Here is a 20,945-nt window from a genome sequence, read left to right as displayed (position 1 = left end):
TATTTGTTCACACCCATGAGGGTGACTCAGCCCCTCTGGGATGTAAAGAAGCATACCTTGGTAGAAGGAGAGGCAGGATGACCCTAAAGATAGCGTGTCTGAAGTTGTAGTTGCAGGATATTTTGCAACAAAGATTGATTCATGGATTGTGAAATGAAGATATATTTTAAAAAATGAATGCAGATTTAAAAAAAAAAGTCATGAGTACAGAGAGCCAACCTAGAAGACTCAGGGAATAATTAAGATCTAGCAGACAATAGACCAGGATGTTCTTGAACCCAGAACCAGCTTCTATACTCTGGGGCTCTCTGCCAGTTGTGGCTGTAGAATCATTTGGTAGCCCTCTTCTAGAAGGCAGCTTGGAAGGTCAAAGGAGACCAGTGGGTTTCTGAGCAAAGAAGCATAGTCCCCCTACCCCTGCCAAGAATACAGCTCCCTGAGCTCTGGGGCCCCAGCCAGCTGGCCAGCCTGCCCCTAAGGGTGGAGTCTTCATGAACATGAACCAAAAAACGACCCCCCCCCAGAACTGGCTTCTTTACCAGCCTTTCCAATGGCATGAACATCACCATTCCTTCGGGATATGGTATTGATACTCATTTAAAATGGAGAGTCCTGAGAAGAGGGCCCCCTGGCCACTGGCAATTAAAAAGATAAGCCTAGCCAGTTGGCCATGGGCAGTGTTGGGTGGGCCCCGGGGCAATCAGGCTTCAAAAGCAGAAAGAGGAGGCTGAGAGGACATACCCCAGGAGGACCAGACTGCTTGGACCTGCTCTGGGCAGCAGAAGCTGCAGGAATACAGTGGGAGGCAAGGAGACAAGGACTAATTCTGCCTGAGTCACAGTGTTTGCGGAGGTGTAAACAGGCAGGGTACAAGTGACGGCTTCCTGTCTCTGCAGGTTCCTGGAAGAGTTATTACACGGCCCTCAAAAACTCTAACATACAACTGGTGTCCATCACAGACAATCTTGTGGACCTGGCATGGGGGTCAGAGAAGCCTCTGTTTCCAAGCCAGCCCATTTATGCCCTGAAGGAGGCATTCACAGGTGATTCCCTGAGCTCGTTCTTCCCAGCTTGAAGGTACACAGGTCCCCACTGCTGCTCCTTTGGCTGAAAATTTTGTCCTGGGAATTACCAGAGCAATGGTTCTCAAACCTTCCTGTGCACCCAAATAGTCTGGGATGCTTATTTAAAAAGCAGATGTCGGGATCCCTGGGTGGCGCAGCGGTTTGGCGCCTGCCTTTGGCCCAGGGCGTGATCCTGGAGACCCTGGATCGAATCCCACATCAGGCTCCCGGTGCATGGAGCCTGCTTCTCCCTCTGCCTGTGTCTCTGCCTCTCTCTCTCTCTTTCTCTGTGACTATCATAAATAAATAAAAAAAATAAAATAAAAATAAAAAGCAGATGTCTGGGGCCCCTCATCTCAAAGAGCCTGAATCAAAGGTCCTCAGACCGTATTTAGAAAATGCTGGAATAAGTAGTGTTAGGATTTGAAGCAAGAGGGAACAGGAAGAGAGGAAACAAAGGAGTCAGAGCAAGATGAAAAGAAAAAAAAGAACCCTACCCCTTTGAAGAGAAGGAAAAAACATGATATGAATTGTCTGTCTGGTTGTTGACTTCTGGCCCTCCTGTGGTATGACTGGGGTCAGGTGAGCCAGGCTGACAAAGGAAGTATATAACTAAATTCAAGGTCAGTCCATGGTACAAATTAGGGTTCAGATTTTGGCCAGACCACAAAAGAAAGTTAACTGACCCCCCCCCACCCAAAATTCTAACACCGATAATGTTCATTGATGTCATCGATACCATCTAAAAATGTCATAAAAGAACAGCATTCTCTACAATTCTGGTAAGTAGTATCTAAAATCCTGACTGGACCAGGCTACTGATGATGAATCACTGTCTTGGCCACCACCACCCCTACCTCCCTAGGATTTCTGAAAGAGCCAATGGATGTGGATTCCTAAGAATATTGGGCAATCCAAGAGGCCCGTCTCCGCACGCAGGTCCATGCACATTTCTTGTTTGAAAAGGAGTCAAGAAAGCAAGAGGGGAATTTCAAAATAGCAAGGCTGATGAAACAAGCTAAAATCGTGCCCAATTTTCTTTATCCATTCTGATATAGCTCGTAGAATCATTTGGCATCTCAAAAAAGTTTTTAAGGAAACTTGCTATCCAGGACTCTGCCATCATAAATAAAACACATCCCTCTCAGATAAAGAAGGGCGCAGTTATGTTGGGAGGGAGAGGAGATAGAGAAGGGAAAGCTTCCAGGGACCAAGGGAGAATTCACGTGGGATTCCTTATGGCCCACAAGTGATGGAATGCTGAGCCTTTATTGATGGCTAGTCTTCAAGAAAGAGCCAAAACTGGGATTGGAAGTCCAAGAAGACTTCTTGAGTCCCTAAGCTTACAGAGACAAGAGAGACATTCTCTCCAGCAACAGATAGTCTTTAAAGGGGGCAAAGGGCAAAGAGAAGACTGTGCAAAGTTAATCAAAGATATCTGTATGCATCAGACAATTTAAATTTGCCTTTGCTTGTTGTCATGCAAATGTATCACGTTCATAAAACTTGATAACATAATTCTAAGTGAAAGAAGCCAGAGGGATCCCTGGGTGGCGCAGCGGTTTAGCGCCTGCCTTTGGCCCAGGGCGCGATCCTGGAGACCCAGGATCGAATCCCACGTCGGGCTCCCGGTGCATGGAGCCTGCTTCTCCCTCTGCCTGTGTCTCTGCCTCTCTCTCTCTCTCTCTCTCTCTCTCTCTCTCTGTGACTATCATAAATAAATAAAAATTAAAAAAAAGAAAGAAGCCAGAAAAGGCCCCATAGTGCATGGTACCATTTGTATGAAATATCCAGTAGAGGCAAATCCATAGAGATGGAGACAGAAAGCTGACTAATGGTTTCCAAGGGTCTGAGGGGAATGGGGAATGGCTGCCTTATGACTACAGAGTTTCCTTATGGGATGATAAGAATGTTCTGGAATTAGTTCTGGAGTTAGATAGTGGTAGTGGTTGCACAATCATGTGAATGTTCTTAAAGCTACTGAATTGTGCATTTTAAAGTGATTAAAATGATACAGTTTATGGTATGTATATTTTACTACAATAAAATAAAATAATCCTTAAACAGTATCATACCCAAATCTCTGGCTCTTGTTGGATAGTTTTTACCTGTTTGCATGAAGTTTTTTTAAATAGCATTAAGTTACTCATGCCTAATCTCTGAGCCCAACCGGGATCCTTAATGTTTAGTACCTTCTGCCAGCAAATTCTGAGCCGTGCCTAGGGACAGACTCTTCATGTGCATTACAGAGAGTAGGGATAAAAGATGAAAACTAGAGCCAAGGTACAAGCATCCTGGGAAGGACAGCTCTGAGGCACAGAGTTTAAGGACAAGTCTGTGGACTGACATGTTAGCAAGATAGTCCAGGGTCCATATCAAGTAAGAGGGTGAGCTGTGTGATCAAACAGACCTGGGTAGAAATCTCAGCTCTACACTTCACTAGCTGTGAAATCCTACACAGGTCACTTTTCCTCCCTGAAGTCTCAATATCTGTAAAATGGGTTAAATAAGGATTAAGACAATGTTCAAGGACCTGTGGTTAATTAGGCACCAGGTTATTTCAAAAAAAGAGGCTTGAACATGACCAACCCTTTGCCCTTCGACTAAGGCTGCTCTCTTGGAGCTGTGTTCTGCACACCTATTTATTGATCAGAAAGTTACAGCAGACTTACCATACACCAAGACACCATCCTATGTGCATTACAAAGAGTAATTCATTTGATCCCCATAACAACCCTATAGACATAGATACTCTTATGATAATCCATCCTCATTTTATAGGTATGCCAAATAAGACACAGAGGGGTTAAGTAATTTGTCCAAGGTCACACAACTAGTAATAGCAGGGACAGAATTTGAACCCAGACAGTAGGTTCAAAGAGTCGTGCTACACAGTCAGAGTTTGTTTGGAGAAAGTTTTCTATTGCTTTGAAAGAAATGGAAAACGATTGCCCCCAGGGAGCACTATCAGGAACAGAGTGCCAGAGGGAAAGTCTGTCACTTATGCTTTCTTTGGGCTCCTTTACTTCTAGGGAGCACCTGGAAGGAGAAGGTATCTGACATCCGCAGCCAGATGCAGAAGCATCGCAAGGGCCCAACAGCCGTCCTTCTGTCGGCACTCGATGAGACAGCCTGTGAGTATGGACTTGTGGACACGGGTGGGCACTTGAGTATCCCCAATCCCCAAGCCTCATGGCCCTGCAGCACAGGACTCCTCCCCTCAATCACCATATAACCATGGGGTCCGTGAATTCCATGGCCATGACCTGTGGGAACTAGGAGAATAAGGGGGCAGGAGATCATGTCTGCTGAAGAAGAAAACCAGGAGGCCCAGAGCCAGCTGGAGCCAGCCCACAGGCCATCAGAGGAATGGGCTGAGCACAGAGGCAAAGGCTCTCTCACAAAGAGAAAGAGGCCCAGCTAACACCTGCCATCAGCCTGGCCACCCAGCCAGGGCATCCATATTCTCCCGGCTTTGGCACCCAGTGCAGCCCGATTCTATCCCAATGTGGCTCAGGGCTTCTTACCTGACCCCGTTTCTGAGCTTCAGATTCCACTGGGAATCCACCGAAACTATGCTGATTGCTGGCTGGATATCTTCGTTTTTCTGGGACAAAGGGTCCACAGCTCTCATCAGTGCCTCAAAGACGCTGCCCCCCCCCAAAAAAAATAAAACCTGAGAAACATTTCAAGGCAGATGTGCAGGCAGACTGCTGGGAATCTTTGGTGGGAGGGAGAGGGGGTGGGCAAAGCAAACTGTGAGACAAAGGTGTGACATATACTTGCCTCAGGCAGATCAGCCTCAAAAAGTCTCCATCAATTTTCTTTCCCAGGGCTCTTCAACCTTCGAGGCAGTGACATCCCTTATAACCCCTTCTTCTATTCCTACACACTGCTTACAGACTCCTCCATCAGGTACGGCTTTTCCTTGGCTTGCTCTCTGGGACTTCTTCCAATTGCCACCCCTCTCCTGCCACCCCACCTACCCTGCTCTAATGTGCAGCCTTCCCAAGAGCCTGCTGCCTGCCCCAACAGGATCCTCTAGGAAGCCTCCAGTCAGCTATTCCTGACCCCTTGACCTGAATTCCCACCTACTCCAAATTTGGTCTGCTTGGCTCCTTGGTGCGGTTCCTCTGACCTCCAGGAACAAAAGGACTCTTGTCCTTCGCGTTGTCCTGTCCCTCAGGACCCTCCTGGTCCTCCCTCCTCATGCAGGCTATTTGTAAACAAGAGTTGCCTTGACTCCGAGACCCTGAAGTACCTGAACTCCAGCTGCTCGGGCTCCATGTGTGTGCAAATTGAAAATTACAGCCAAGTCCGTGGCAGTGTCCAGACCTATGCCTCTGGAGACGTGAAGATCTGGATCGGGACCAGCTATACTACATATGGGCTCTATGAAGTGATACCTCTGGTCGGTTTGCTGAGCTCACCCCCTGTCTCCCACTCCAGCCCTGATAATTCTCAACCTAAAGTGGGGCCACAGCCTCCCAGCCATTGAGGCAGTTGCTCAGTCCCCTTGCTAGGGCTCCCTGGGAACGGATGGAAAGAGAGGGAGCAGATGTCTATCCACAGAAAGATTACCGAGGAGACTAGACAGAGTACAGCCTGGTAGAGCAGAGGCTTTGAGGTCACCAAACCTGAGACTGAATCCTGGTTCTGTCCTGAACTATGTAATGAACTTGGACGAGTGACTTAGCCAGTCTGGACCTCTGTTTCCTCATCTGTAAAATGGTCATAAGAGTCCTGACCTCAGAGGAGTTGCTCCAAAGATATTAGAGGAGATAGTACATGTAAAGCCCAGTGTCTAGCACACAGCAGGCACTCAGTAAATGTGTATTTGTTGTGATACACATGCACAAAACTCGCATTGTTAGAATAGCCCATTGACTAGCAGAGGCTAGGCTCTGATCCATCCCAGAGCGCTACCAGGATCCAGGGGCAGGGAGGCAGGGAGGGAAGGTTAAGCTGGACACAGAAGACTGGGAGAGACCTAGGGAGCCAGAAAGCACAGGAAAGAAAAGTTACTGGCAATCTAGTCTCCCCTTAGCTGGGCTTTCCTGCCAAACCTTTCCAAACCCCACTGTACTCTGGAGATGCTCCCAGATCTCTTCCTCTCTGCCCATGACAGGAGAAACTCATAGAAGATACCTACTCCCCAGTGATGGTGACCAAGGCAGTGAAAAACAGCAAGGAGCAGGCCCTCCTCAGGGCCAGCCACGTAAGTCACAGGCAGGCAGTCCAGCCTTTTGGGAACTCCTTGCCTGATGAGTTAGGAAGGAGACCCTGCCAACAAACCTGAAGAAGCTCAATGAAACATAAAAGTGGACACCAGGCTCCTGGACACCCACCTGTGCTTCACTCCCTTATTCCAAGCCTGGTACTGTGGTCTAGAGCCTGGGCCCTGGGGCTAGAGGTCTGAGTTCAAATCCCAGCTCATCTACCCACCTCCTGGCTAGTTACTTTACCTCTCTGGGCATCAGTTACTTCATCTGCGAAATGAATATCATAACAAAAATCTACAGCATAGGGTTGTGGTGAGGATTAAATAGACAAATTAACATATATGTTATATAATAGATAATATATATAAATTATACAAGTAAAATGTAATTAACATTTTAATTATAATATATAATTTATAATCAGATATAAATATGTGTACATATATACATTCACATACATATAATAAGTATAGACATATAAATAGAAATGTGGACTTATATAAATGTATAGTGAGTATATAAATTATATAAATATATGAGGGTATTATACTGAGTGAAATAAGTCAATCGGAGAAGGACAAACATTATATGGTCTCATTCATTTGGGGAATATAAAAAATAGTGAAAGGAAATAAAGGGGAAAGGAGAGAAAATGAGTGGGAAATATCAGAGAGGGAGACAGAACATGAGAGACTCCTAACTCTGGGAAATGAACAAGGGGTGGTGGAAAGGGAGGTGGGCGGGGGATGGGGGTGACTGGGTGACTGGCACTGAGGGGGTACTTGATGGGATGAGCACTGGGTGTTATGCTATATGTTGGCAAATTGAACTCCAATAAAAAAATAAAAAATAAATAAATAAATTATAAAAATAAATAAATGATTATACACATATAAACAGAATTATATAATTATATCAATAACATATAATAAATATAATTATACTGAATCATAGGTAGATAGATAGATAGATCTTTGATCACTGCCTGGCACATTCCCAAATGTTAAATTAAGTGTTAGCTATCCTGATTTCCCCACCAGGGCAAGAGGATGGCTTTTGGATATTTCTGTTCAAATGAGAAGAAATCGCCTAATTTTACAAAACTTTTTCTTAGAGAAAATTTTAAGCATATACAAAAATAGAGAAAATAGCATGATAACCGCCAGCCACCCTCCCTTGGCTTCAACACTTTGCAGCTTGTGGCCATTTAGTTTACTACACTGCATTCCTTGCCTACGCACTCCTACCCTCTGCCACTGGCTGGTTTTATTTATTATTTTTTTAGATGATTTTATTTATCTATTCACAAGAGACAGAGAGAGGGAGGCAGAATAATGCCCTCAAGGTCCATCCATATTGCCTATTTCATGATGGCTTATTTATTTATTTATTTATTTATTTATTTATTTAAAGATTTTATTTATTCGAGAGAGATGCAGAGACACAGGCAGAGGGAGAAGCAGGCTCCCTGCTGGGAGCCTGATGTGGAACTGGATCCCAGGACCCTGGGATCACGTCCTGAGCCAAAGGCGGAAGCTCAACCACTGAGCCACCCAAGCATCCCCACTGGCTGGTTTTAAAGCAAATCCCAGATATCATACAGTTTCTTCTGTCAACACTAGTATCTCTAAATGATAGCACTTCAGTAAGTATCTCTGAAAGATAAGAACTCTTTTCAAAACATAACCACACTATGATCATATATAAATTTTAACAAAAATCCTTTAATATTATCAAATAGTCAGGGAAAGCCTCACGTGTGTAGAGCTCAGCTCCCAGGGCAGCCACCTGATCTCCTGCTCCCAGAGCCCCGGCTGCGAGCACTTGTCAGCCGGCTTCTCTGCTTGCTGCCCCAGGTACGGGATGCCGTGGCTGTGATCCGTTACCTGGTCTGGCTGGAGAAGAATGTGCCCAAAGGCACGGTGGATGAGTTCTCAGGGGCAGAGCTGCTGGACAAGTTCCGCGGGTGAAGAACCACCTCCGACCTTCCGGACGGACTATCTTTAAGTGTGGGGGGCGGGGGCAAGGAGGAGGACTTGGTCTCCTTACTTCGGGGGGAAGTCAGGCACTCCTTGTATTTGGGGGCCTCTCTGGAACAAGGAGTTGAGCTGGGCAGGGCCTGTTTGATGACAGTCCCCAGGCCCAGCTTAAAGCGGGACAACTTGAAGGGCCACCACCCATCAGTTGCCCCCTAGTGTCTGCTTCGGGCACAGACCCTCTCCCCCAGACCCCAGGAGTAAGGCTAGGGAGGGTGGAGGCTGGGTCAGGCCAGGTGGGGCTCCTGGACCACTTGAAAATATCCAGTTGGGGAGTGAAGTCCCCTAAGGGCATGCTTGGCCCAGGCTGTAAGCAAACTGTAGGTTTGAGGTGCAGGATGCTGCTCTGGGGCTGGGGAAGCTTTCAGACATAAGGAGCTAGGTTTCTTCTTCATTCTTGCTTTACCACAAACTCACTGTGGGACAACGGGCCTTGATTGTCCCATCTGTAAAATGGAGGTGGAGGGGGAATAATTAATGCCTACAATCCCTCCTTGTCTGACCGTGAATGCTCTGTAGCTGACAGACTGGAGCCTGGGAAGATGGTGCCAGGAGGTGGGGCTAGGAGAGCCAAATGGAGTCTGGCTGAGGAAGAGGCAGCCATGCATCATTTGCCCTGATCAGATACCCTGGGCCCAGCCTAGTTTCTGAACCCGTCTGTTGACCATTCCCGCCGTGTACTTTGCAGAGAGGAAGACTTCTCCTCTGGACCCAGTTTCGAAACCATCTCTGCTAGTGGCCTGAATGCTGCCTTGGCTCACTACAGGTACTTCAGAAGCAATTTTCTAGAGCTTGTGTGGTGGGATCCTGGGGGGCTGGGGGGCGGTGTGAAGGACGGAGTGCTCTGGGACCCAGGTCCACATTTACGGTTTGAGGCCATGGGTATTGTGGAGGCTCCGGGTGGGCAGCGGAGCTCAGTCAGAGACCCAGAGTCTTCTTGAAATTGAAAGGCCAAACGGTTGTTCACCACAAAAGACTGAGACTTTGTGAGCACACAGTGCTGAGGGATCTGGAAGGGAGTTAGGGCTGCTGCTGAATGCTTTTCCTTGGCTTCCTGTGAGTTATTTATATTAGCTAATTCTTAAAGCTCTCAAATACACAGGCAAAAAGGCCTGTTTACTCAGCCTGAGCCAACGAAGGTGGGCCCAGAGGCAGGCTAACCAGATGTTTAGCTCCATAGAAAACAGACACCTGCAGGACTGCCTCATGGAATTTGGGGGCCCAAGCAGACCAGAATGCCTTAGCCTGGCACGGGCACAGCAGGAAGAGATCAGATGCCCTCCATGGGCCAGTCTGCTCTATCCTAGAATTCCCTCCCTGGAGTCTCCCAAGCCTGCAGCTGCCTTGGCCCAGCCCCTTCTCCTCCACTAGAGAGTAACAGGGGAGGAACTCCTTGGCCCTACCAATTCTTGCTCTCCAGCCCCACCCTCGAGGACCCCCACCCCCACCCCGTCCTGTGTCTTGGCTTCTTAGGGCCCTCTGCTCCCAGAGGCTGCAGAAAGTTAGAGGAAGAGAGAGAGAAAGAGAGAAACAGAGAGAATGGGGCTAAGCATCTGGGTCCAGTCCCAGCTCCTTCTCAGCTTTAGCCACATGGCCTCCTGCAAGCCCCTGAGACTCTGCAGGCCTGTGTCCCTTGTGTAGAAGGAGATGGCGGCACTGGATGCTCTCCGAAGCTCTCTAGGCTCCCGCATTCTGGGCTCTTTCCTGGGGACCAGGACCTTAATTGGTGAGGTACCAGATCAACAGATGTGCACTGAGGACATTAGTGGCATCCATCAAACACTCCCCCAGGGCCCGTGGGGAAGTAAGGGGTGAGGGGGTGCCCCTGCTTCCACTCAGGACCCCCACCCTGCCCAGTGCAGGCTTAGGCTGCTCACTTCTCAGTGGTTCTCCCTTTCCTAGTCCGACCAAGGAGCAGCACCGGAAGCTGTCTTCAGATGAGATGTACCTGCTGGATTCCGGGGGGCAATACTGGTATGTATTCCCCACACTGCCCTGGCCAACTACCTCAGCTTAGGCACCCAAGGCCCCCCAAGAGCCGGCTGCAGCTTTCCCTTCCCAAGTGTGAGTCCTCTGAGAAAAAGGAGAGCCCTGGATTGAATGATTGAATGAGCCTGAGCATCATTCCCATCTTCACACTTGGGGACCCCTGCACAGTGGGAAACACACACAAGCCAAAACAGTGGGGCTGCCCACGCAGCACCTCTGTGAGAATCAGAAAACATCTCTCCTTGCTCAAGTAAAATGTTTTTGAAGCCAGCATATTATGACACAGTCTGAACAGCCATGCTTAGCAGCCCTGCCTGGCTGCACAAACACCGCACCCATATTCTCACCTACTTGTGCACACCCCAGACACAGGCCCCATGCCACCAGCAGCATGCATTCTCCTCAGTCACTTCTCCCCACACTGCACAGATGAGGTAACCATGTCTGGCTGGAGTGGGGGGGGTGAGATTAGGCCTCCAAGAGCAGCAGGCAGGTAAGAAGAGCAATTTCAGGGAATGCCTGGAGCACAGGAAACAGGGCACACTTATCAGCATGGGTATGTGTGTGCGAGTAGATATGTGTGAGTGCTCTTCTGAGTGTGCACATGACCATGCAGAACTACGTAGGAGGACCCTGTCCCCCTGCTCCAGCATTCCACAATCTGTATATCCACCTGTGTGCTCTCATTGAAATTCGTATATAACCATAAAGTGCCTGGGACCCAACTTTAGATGTGTTACCCTTGTACAATGAACAACCTGAACACCCAGACAGAACAACCATGCAAAATAGACTAACCCCAGTTTTCCCAAAAGTGTGACCAATCATTCACACAGAAGTTGAGATAAGATGAACCAATAGATTATTTTCCCCTTTCTCATCTAGGAAGCAAGTGGATTATGGAAAGCTTGGACAGGGTTGGTGCAGGGAGGAAGGAGTGTACTGAACTGATGGAGGACCAAGGAGTCATTTCAAACTGATTCCCATTCTCTATCCTGTGGAAATGGTGAATGTGCTAATGAGAATGGCTCTTGTTCTGAGCACAGCGTCACCAGCTTGGCATTGCATGTACTATGTACTTGAGACGGCCAACGTGCAAAGAGGAAGTGGATTTGTGGGGCGTTGCTGGATTGGGGCATGCTCAGATCAGGGTGAGGCTGGGGAACTGGTCACCTCACTTCCTCTTCTCTCCTTCTAAAGAAGTCTGCCACGCCTTGTGACCTGCTCCCAAGGAGGAATCCCCAGGGCCCTGGGGCCATATTTCCCCTCCCCTTCCCTGGTGGTGGCCACAGGGGCCATCTGAGGGCACAGCTGCCGCTGGTGGTTGAAAGTCAGACTTTTTGGTTTCTGGCTTCAGTTCCCTGGGACTCTAAGCAAGTCCTTGGATCAGATCCATGTTTACAAGGAGAGGACTGTGTAGAGAGTCAGCATTTGTTCCAGGCCTGGCTTCACTGAGGTTCAGGAAAGGAGATGGCTCATGGCCTCGATTGCCTCATCTGGGAAATAAGGATAACGCGGCCTGCTCTGCTACCCTTCCCAGGGAGCTGCAGGAGTGTTCTAGAAATGGTAAATAACCGTGCGAATGTGTAAGAAAGAATATAATGATCTCTCTGAACCTCAGTTTCTCCGCTGGTAAAAATGGGACTTCCCCTCCCTCCTGCCTCTCTGAAAGCCTAGAAGAAAGATTCCTTTGAAAGCCAGACTGACACTCAGCAGTTGAGGGTCTGTCTTTGGCTCAGGGCATGATCCCTTGTCCCAAGATTGAGTCCCACATCAGGCTCCCTGCATGGAGCCTGCTTCTCCCTCTGCCTATGTCTCTGCCTCTCTCTGTGTCTCTCATGAATAAACAAAATCTTTAAAAAAATAAATAAATAAAGCCAGACTGACCCAAGAAACTCTGCTTTATAAAATGGCCAAAATAGGTTTGGGGGCAGATTATGTATGTTGCAGATCAGGATTTTCAGACAACATAGCAATTTTGAACTTAATAGCTGTGCAGAGTCCCTTTATGCACAGATGCTGAAGATGGGAGCTTGAGAATGGCATCTGTGTTCTTCCTTTATCCCTAACTCACCTCCCCCCAACTCCACTCCTGCCACTTGAACCGCAGTGGAAAACACATGGGAAGCACAGGACCACAATCCCTACCCTCAAGTGTTCAGCAGAGCTATATATGTTGATTTTTCCTTCTCTGCAGGGATGGAACCACAGACATCACCAGAACAGTCCACTGGGGGACCCCCTCGGCTTTCCAAAAGGTAAGCATTGGACCCAGAATTCCCCTACCCACCTTTCCCCAAGGGACATCCAAGCAATCACTCCAGCAAGAGCCCTTCATTTTACAGAGGCTGAAACTGAGGCCCAGAGAGGTTAAGTAGTTTGCCCGGGGTCACACAGCAAGTTAGAACCAGAAAACCCAGGGCTCCTAGCTACTTACCCATAGATAGTTCAAGCCACCAGCAGGGCCTCAGCCCCAGTTCATCATCATTCCATTTCAGTAAATCAGTGAACAAATATTTACTTAGTGCTGTCTGTGTGCCTAGCCCTGTACGCAGCAGAAAAGAGGGGGAAAAGGCATTCCAGGCACTGAGAAATAGCACAGGCAGTCTCAGAGGTGGAGGTAGAAAGAGGCTGGAGGTTTTCAGAAAGCAGTGAGGGCTGGCCCACCTGGAGCAGAGGCTGGGACATCCTCTATGTGCCCCGGGGACCTTTGGGTGGGTGGGGAACAGGGGGCCACATTCGTGCATTCAGCAAGCAGACTGTGGCTCAGACATGGTGCTGGCAAGAGAGAAAAAAACCAGAGCTGGCCAGGCCTCAAGGAGCTCACAGTTTAGTGGGTTGCGTCCACTGCCCCAGGCTGTTGTACACAAGATGACAAGCCTGTGTGTGTGTGTGTGTGTGTGTGTGTGTGTGTGTGTGTGGTGAAAGGGATTTATCACATTGCCCCAAGGAGCAAAGAGGTCACTGGCAGCCCACTTCCCTCCCCTTATCCACAAGGTAAACCAGCCCAGCCAAGCAAGGCTGACCTGCCAGATTATGAAGCCCCAACCCAAACATAAGGCCTTAAGCAAACCAAAGGGTAATCATAATAGTGATAATAGCTCTGACCCGTATTTGAACATTTACTCTATTTGAAGCACCTTGTATGCCATGAGTCTACCTAACTCCTCTCAACAACCTCATGAGCTGGTACTGTGATCATTCTGTTACAAATAAGGAAACTTGCCCAAGGTCTCAGAGTTTGTGAGCGGCCAAGTCAGGATTCTAGCTTGAGGAGTTTGGCTCTCAGTCCACCACCATTTATAAGCGTCCCTTGGGAACCAGCCAAAGAGAATCATATGGACCAAGCTCCAGCTTTTTGATGGGTTCCCCTCAGCTGCCTCTGGCTATTTTCCAGAACCGGGGTGACCACACGTGAGCCTGCACCTCCCCCAACACAGCCCCCCCGTAGGCCTAGGCCCACACATAGCTGGAAACTCCCAGGATTCTCCTCTTACGCACCACGTTACCTCTCTCTCTCCTCATCAGGAGGCATACACCCGCGTGTTGATAGGAAATATCGATCTGTCCAGACTCGTCTTTCCTGCTAGTACATCAGGTGGGTTTTGGAAACCAGGCTGGACCCAGAGACTCACACCCTGATTTCACTGGACCCAGACTGCCACCTGGGAAGGCTAGCATGGCAGGAATTTTATTATCATTGCATCCATTGTATAGATGAGAAAATCCAGCCCAGAGAGTGAAAGTAACTTGTCTAAGGTCACACAGAGGGTTGTTGTTGGGAGAGCCACGTCTTGAACCCAGGCATATGGCCTCCTCAGAGGGGAGGGAGAGGTCACTGTGGGTTACAACAGTCATGGAAGGATTCTTAGAGGAAGCAGATTTCTTGATAGATGGGGAGAAACTCTAGTAGAGTCATCAGTCCAGGTAATTAGGTACAATGTAGGATGTGCTGGAAAAAGCACATGCTAAACTGCCTCCCAGGAGTGATTCTCCAAAAGTACCATCTTGGTAGTTAGCTCTGGGACAAGAGAGCAGGAAAGGGCAAAGCAGATAGTCTAGGGTTCAGCCAACTGACTGGGGCCATCTCTCTTCCAGGGCGAATGATGGAGATATTTGCCCGAAGAGCTTTGTGGGATGTTGGGCTTAATTATGGTCATGGAACAGGCCATGGCATTGGCAACTTCCTGTGTGTGCACGAGTGTAGGTGTCTCTTCTACGCTTCTCTGGGTCCCCCCCCCCATGAAGGACGTAGAACATTTCACAGGTATGGTAATGACTAAGACCCACAAAGATGCAGTGACTCACCCAGGGTTATCCAGCTGGTAGGAGGTGATGCTCCACAGGGTAAGTGAGAAATGGTAGCAACTGGCCCTTCCTGCTGCCTGCTTGGTATCCAGGAGGGCCTCAGATAGGAGTGGCAGGTCAAGGCCTAGGGGCTAGCTGGCATAGATGGCAGAGAAATAAAAAGCAGAGCCAGTCTGGTCCCCATAGCAGCCCCAGGTAGACAATGATGTGGTGGACAAGTGCTGCTAGAGATGCCCTAGGGTTCCCCAGTTATCTGGTCCTCCCCAGAGCCTGCTAGTTTCCAAGCTGGTGAGTATGGGAGAATTGATACCATGCTTACATCTCCTTTTCCAGGGCCAGTGGGATTCCAGTCTGGCAACATCCCCATGGCCAAGGGCATGTTCACTTCCATTGGTACGGCTCTTGGGTTCTTCTACCCCCTCTCCACCCTAAGACTGGCCCAGAACTGCAGTCTAGGGAGCACCAGCCTTCAGGGAGCTTGCCAAGCATGGACCCCTCTGGGGTCCAGCACTCCCAGCCCCAAGCACATTGTCCCACCCAAACCCTAAAACCCTTCAGCTCAAACACCTTATTTTGCCCTTGGGAGTTGGTTCCTGGCAGTCCAAACTCTGGAGTCTCCAGTCAAATGCTGGGGTAACAGGACAGTAGCATACCAGGAGATGGGAGTGCCTCGACAATTGAAGTAAGCTCTTAAGTCTTCCCTGCTGGGCTACAAGGCCTAGCAAGTTACCTCCGCGTGGTCCGTGGTGGGCCTGCCTGAGCCAGGGGCAGCCAGGCAGCTGGGTCCTCCAGCCACTCCTCGATTGGTACAGGAAACACGGGCTTGAATCCCCCTCCTGCTTAATACCACCAACATCTCTGTGTCTCTTAGAACCTGGCTACTATCAGGATGGAGAATTTGGGATACGTATTGAAGATGTGGCTGTCGTGGTAGAAGCAAAGACCAAGGTAAAGTGCTTCTGAGACAGGCTAGAGCTGTAGACATGGCAGTGACTGCATGGCAGTGACTTTGGAAGGTCAAAGGAAAGAGGCATTTTATTGATGGACATGAATTTATTTGGAGTTTCCTCCACTCCAGAAAAACCCCATAACTCAGAGTTTTTCAAACCTGTTTGTACATTATAATATCAGCATCAGCGGAAGAGCTTTTTGGTTTTAATGCCAATGCCCAGGTCCCACTCTAGACCAAATGAATCAGTATCCCTGCCCTAAGTCATTGGTTCTCAAGGTGCAGAGTAATCACCAGAAGAGCTTGTTAGATATAAAGATGCCCTATATTAGCAACCAACAGGATAAAATATCTGCATATAAACTTTAAAAGACTTATGTGGAGAAAATTTCTACAGAGGGGTATAAAAAAGATTTAAGTAAATGGTGCTCTCTGGAAGAGACACCTCAATATTATGGAGATGTCATTTCTCCCAAAATTAATCTGTAAATTCAAGACAACCTCAATTTCAGTGCTAAATGGATGCTTTTGTAATTTCACAAAATGATGGCAAAGTTTACTTGCAAAAATAAGCATGCAAAAATAGCTAGGTAGTTATGAAAACTCTGCAAAAGAAGATCAATAAGGGAAACTAGCCTTTTCAGATATCACCCCACACTTTGAAGCTGCTGTAACAAAAACAGTATGGCACTAGAGATGGGAGAGACGGATATAACAGTGGAACAGAATAGCTAATCCAGAAATACATCCTCTAATTTCTTTTTTTAAGAGGTGACAGAGGGGCAGAGGGAGAGGAAAAAAGAGAATCCTATCCAGGCTCCACACTGAAGGTGGAGCCTGATGCAGGGCTTGATCCCACAGCCCTGAGATCGTGACCTGAGCCCAAATCAAGAGTTGGATGCTTAGCCAACTGAGCCACCCAGGCACCTCCCCAATTTCTATAAACAAAATGGGAATTTAATTCATAATAAAGTTGGTGTTTCAAAACAGTGAAGACAAGAAAGATTAATAAATGGGCAGGGGGAACAAATGGCCAATCGTTGGGGGGGGGCTACTAAAGTGAAAAATAAATAAATAAAGTGAAGAACCTGACTGGTACCCCAAAATAAAATTCTAAATAGATCAAGATTTAAAGGTAAAACCATCAAAGATCTGGAAGAAAATCTATATTAATTCATTTATAATCGCAGGGTGGAAATGGGCCTTTCTATCCAAACCCCAGAAGCCGTGAAGAAAAAGATTAATAAATTAAATGCGAAACTGTCTATATAGAAGGGCGCCTGGGTGGCTCAGTCAGTTAAGCGTCTGCCTTCAGCTCAGGTCATGATCCCGGGGTCCTGAGATGGAGTCCTTCGTGGGGTTCCCTGCTCAGCGGGGAGTCTGCTTCTCCCTCTCCCTCTGCTGCTCCCTCCTCCACTCATGTGCGCAGGCTCTCTTTCTCTCAAATAAATAAAGTAAAATCTTTTTTTTTAAAGATTTATTTATTTATTTATGATAGACATAGAGAGAGAGACAGAGAGGCGCAGAGACACAGGAGGAGGGAGAAGCAGGCTCCATGCCGGGAGCCCGATGTGGGACTCGATCCCGGGACTCCAGGATCGCGTCCTGGGCCAAAGGCAGGCGCCAAACCGCTGAGCCACCCAGGGATCCCCAGTAAAATCTTTTTTAAAAAATGTTTACATGGAAGCTATACCACAAACAAAGTCAAAAGATGTATGACAAATAGAGCATGCACAACAGGGAAAACATGCATTTCCTTCTTTTACCATGAGCTTTTTACAAATCAGTAAGACAAAAGCAGGGAAAACAGAATTAGAAACAGGCAAAGGACATGAAGAGGCAACTCACTAAGATCAATACAAGTGACCCATAAGCATGCAAAGATGCTCGACTTTATTCTTAAAGAAACACAAATCAAGTCAACAATAGATGACCATGTTTCACCTGATTGGCAAACAATGAGAGATTTTGATGATTCCCAAGACTGGTGAATCTATGAGGAAACAGGCCCTCTCACCCTCTCACCGTACTGCTGGAGGAAGTACAAATTGATACAATCTTTCTAGAGGGCAATTTGACAACATCCATCAAAATATCTATTTAAAATGCCTGCACCTTTCGTCCCAACAATCCCTCTGCCAGATATGTGTCTTCTGGATCTAGTCCCAGAAGGTCCCATCAAGATACATTGATGTGGATTGTAGCATCGATGGTCATAGTAAAAAATGAAGTGGAAACAGCTTAAGTATCCACCACTGATGAAATAAATCATCATCTGCATACTATGGGCCCTTACGCAGCCCTTAAAAAAAAAGAGTGAAGTAGGGACGCCTGGGTGGCTCTGCGGTTGAGCCGTTGAGCCTCTGCCTTCGGCTCAGGGTATGATCCTGGAGTCCTGGGATCGAGTCCCGCATTGGGCTCCCCACAGGGAACCTGCTTTTCCTTCTGCCTATGTCTCTGCCTCTCTCTCTCTCTGCGTCTCTCATGAATACATAAATAAAATCCTAAAGAAAAAAGAGTGAGGTAGCTATCCCTGTGCTAATATGCAGCGCTCTCCTACATTTACTATTAACAGGGTGTAGAGAAGGTGCAGAAAAGCATGTGGTAGGATCCGTTTTGTGTGGATTGAAACAGTTAATTAATGGTTAATTACCACATATGTCTTAAATGTTTTCAGGAAGGAAACCGGGCAGGGAGGGGACTTGCCATTTTTATTGGGTATCTTTTTGTAGTTTGAACTTTCAAAGCACAAACATGCAAGGGATCTCTGGGAAATGGGAATTATGGCCTATTCTTCTTTATACTTCTCTCTATAGATACATCAGTTGACAGACACAAAGCAGTTTGGATAGAGAGAGAGAAATAGATAAGGACATAGGTTAAATGGATATGAAAACCTAATAACTTATCTTTTAAATGTAGGTCCCCAGGCCTGTACTAGAAGGTTGTCATTCCAGTGGTCTGGGGGGGTGGACCCTGTAATCTCTGTATTTAACAAACCCCTGTGGTGCTATACACGCACACACTTAGAGATAGACAAGCCTAAAAAGCACCAGAGGTGAGGTGCTGAGTGGCAGACCCGGGTGGGGGGAGGTGGATGAGGGGATGGTAGGTTCAGACCTACCTGGAGTCTCAGGCTTGACAAGGGTCAGTTCCCTGTGCCCATGGCTTCTGAGTGGAGCACTCCCTCCTTCCCTTCAGCCAAGCATGTTCTACTCACTCAGTCTCCTGCTTTGCCACCTCCCCTGTGGCACCCCAGTATCCAGGGTCCTACCTGACCTTTGAAGTGGTGTCTTTGGTGCCCTATGACCGGAACCTCATTGATATCAGCCTGCTGTCTCCCGAGCACGTAAGTGACATTCAGCACTGGCCGTCTTTCAGCCCATAAGCTCCTGACTGCCTTCTTCCCAACCCTGCACCTCTCTTGCCTCTGCTCCCTCTACCCCAAGACTTTCTGCCACTTCTCCTCCCCTGGGAGGATCCACACTGTTGGCACACACTGAGTCATCCCTCCTCTACCCACCAGAGACCCCAAAGCTTCTAGAACTCTCTGGTCATACCAACCTGCCAGGTGGTGAACTCCTGGGGAATCTGAGACTGAATCTCTGGACTCTGCCTCCTCAAGTCCTAAAATAAGCCTTGGTCCCTTCTTCTGTAAAATGGAATTAATAATGCTTGCCCAACTTTCATTCCTGGGCCTGAAAGTCACTCCCACCCACACCCACACCACGAGGGTCACTGTGACACTAAACAGCCACTGTGGTGAATTGCCTCTGAAAAGCCCCAGAGAATGCCTGTGACCTGACGACGGCTGGTGACCCATGGTGATCTGTGCACTCCCTGTGGGCACCTGGGCCAGGGTGGGCAGCCGGAGAACCATAGGGCAGGACTGGCTGGCACCAAGACCTCATCTCTTGGCAGCTCGGCCTGGGGAGGCCCTCACCCCTCCTTCCCTTTGCAGCTCCAGTACCTGAACCACTATTACCAGACCATCCGCGAGAAGGTGGGCCCAGAGCTGCAGCGGCGCCAGCTGCAGGAGGAGTTCCAGTGGTTGCAGCGACACACGGAGCCCCTGTCTGCCAGGGCCCTGCGCACTACCTCTTTGGCTCCTCTGTTGGTGGTCTCCTCTCTTATCATCCTCGGCTGGAGTGTCTAGAGGCTCAGACTGGCTGGCCAAACCTCTAGCTCAGCAACCCTCAGCCAGCACCACTCACGCCCCAAGAGCCCCCACCAGCCCATTGCCCAGGAAACCACTGCCTTCAGCCTCCTTTTCCGGAACTAAGCCCCAGGGACACAGGGCTTCTTGGCCCCAGGCAAGCCCCCTCCAGGCTTGTACACCTCACCCTGGGCTCCCGACCCCCAGCCCTGGGATAGGAGAGCCGGCTAGTTGCTTTCCTCCTGTGAGCCCAGTAAGCCCAACCTATAACCCAGCAGAGGGTCTTACCACCACCCCCACGCAAAACCAATCTAAGGCAGTACCCTACTCTCAGGGACTCCATGGCCTTGAAGAGCCCCACCCTATCGCCACCTGCTGGATATAGTCAGAGCTATTCCTACCCCTACCGGCTCCCGACTTGCTGGTCTTTCCACACCCTTGAAGCTGCTTCTGACCATCCCAACCTGCCCTTGGCCCTCCAGTGCCCTCCTGGCTGCAGTCCACAGGCTGAAAGAGCAAGGGCTGCCTTTAGGCTCCTTGCTGTGACTGGAGAGGGAGAGGAAGGGAAGGTGGCTGAGTCTTCTAGTTGCATACTGCCACCAGGAAGGCCAGCCAGACAAGGGGCATGGACAGCAACCTGCCCTACATGTGAGCTCATCACTTCTAAACCCTGGGTGGGCTCCATGCCAATTGACAGGACAGGGAGTGAAACCATAACAATTTGGCCATGGGGTAGGAGGGAGTATGGGGAGGATTCTGGAACATGACCCTACCCAAAGTTGATAACAACCTCAGCAGCAGGGCCCAGTCACTATCCCTGACTTGCCAGCACATGCGGAACTCTTTTAAGTATCCAAAATGCAGCTAACAGTGACAAGGCTGTCAAATACTCCAGCATCCTTGGATGGTCTTGAACCTGTGTGGGCTGGCTGAACCTGTGTGAGTCTGCTTTCCCCATTTTCCAGAAAGACTTTCCCCATTTTCCAGGAAGACTGAGCTCCAGATGGGTGGGACGTCTCCAAGGACACACAGTATTTGGTTGGGACCTGGTGGAGCACCATGTAAAATCCTTTAGCATACCTCCCAGCCCTTCCCAAAGTCACTGAGCCTGCTGTTGGGGGCAGGGCAGAGGGGAGGGAGGGAGAGTTTTCTTTGGTCAGCCCTGCCGTTAGCCACCTGGGCTCACATCCTGCTAGATGCTTAAAACAGCATGGCAACGAA

General features: G+C 48.6%; 1 protein-coding gene across 1 annotated transcript in view; it reads left to right on the top strand.

Annotated features, from left to right (window-relative positions):
• Positions 1 to 20,945, top strand: part of XPNPEP2 (X-prolyl aminopeptidase 2) — a 28,011-nt gene extending 7,066 nt beyond the window's left edge. The window contains exons 7-21 of the mRNA XM_072815338.1: positions 897 to 1,043; positions 4,097 to 4,198; positions 4,898 to 4,979; positions 5,280 to 5,475; positions 6,193 to 6,282; positions 8,143 to 8,252; positions 9,011 to 9,088; positions 10,225 to 10,296; positions 12,509 to 12,569; positions 13,840 to 13,909; positions 14,410 to 14,514; positions 14,953 to 15,012; positions 15,491 to 15,567; positions 18,828 to 18,917; positions 19,530 to 20,945. Coding sequence (XP_072671439.1) covers positions 897 to 1,043; positions 4,097 to 4,198; positions 4,898 to 4,979; positions 5,280 to 5,475; positions 6,193 to 6,282; positions 8,143 to 8,252; positions 9,011 to 9,088; positions 10,225 to 10,296; positions 12,509 to 12,569; positions 13,840 to 13,909; positions 14,410 to 14,514; positions 14,953 to 15,012; positions 15,491 to 15,567; positions 18,828 to 18,917; positions 19,530 to 19,724 — 1,535 coding nt within the window. The 3' untranslated portion in view covers positions 19,725 to 20,945. The remainder of the gene's footprint in view (positions 1 to 896; positions 1,044 to 4,096; positions 4,199 to 4,897; positions 4,980 to 5,279; positions 5,476 to 6,192; positions 6,283 to 8,142; positions 8,253 to 9,010; positions 9,089 to 10,224; positions 10,297 to 12,508; positions 12,570 to 13,839; positions 13,910 to 14,409; positions 14,515 to 14,952; positions 15,013 to 15,490; positions 15,568 to 18,827; positions 18,918 to 19,529) is intronic.

Source organism: Canis lupus, chromosome X, assembly GCF_048164855.1.
Source record: "Canis lupus baileyi chromosome X, mCanLup2.hap1, whole genome shotgun sequence".
NCBI classification, from domain to species: Eukaryota; Metazoa; Chordata; class Mammalia; order Carnivora; family Canidae; genus Canis; species Canis lupus.
This window is presented reverse-complemented; position numbering and strand designations above follow the sequence as displayed.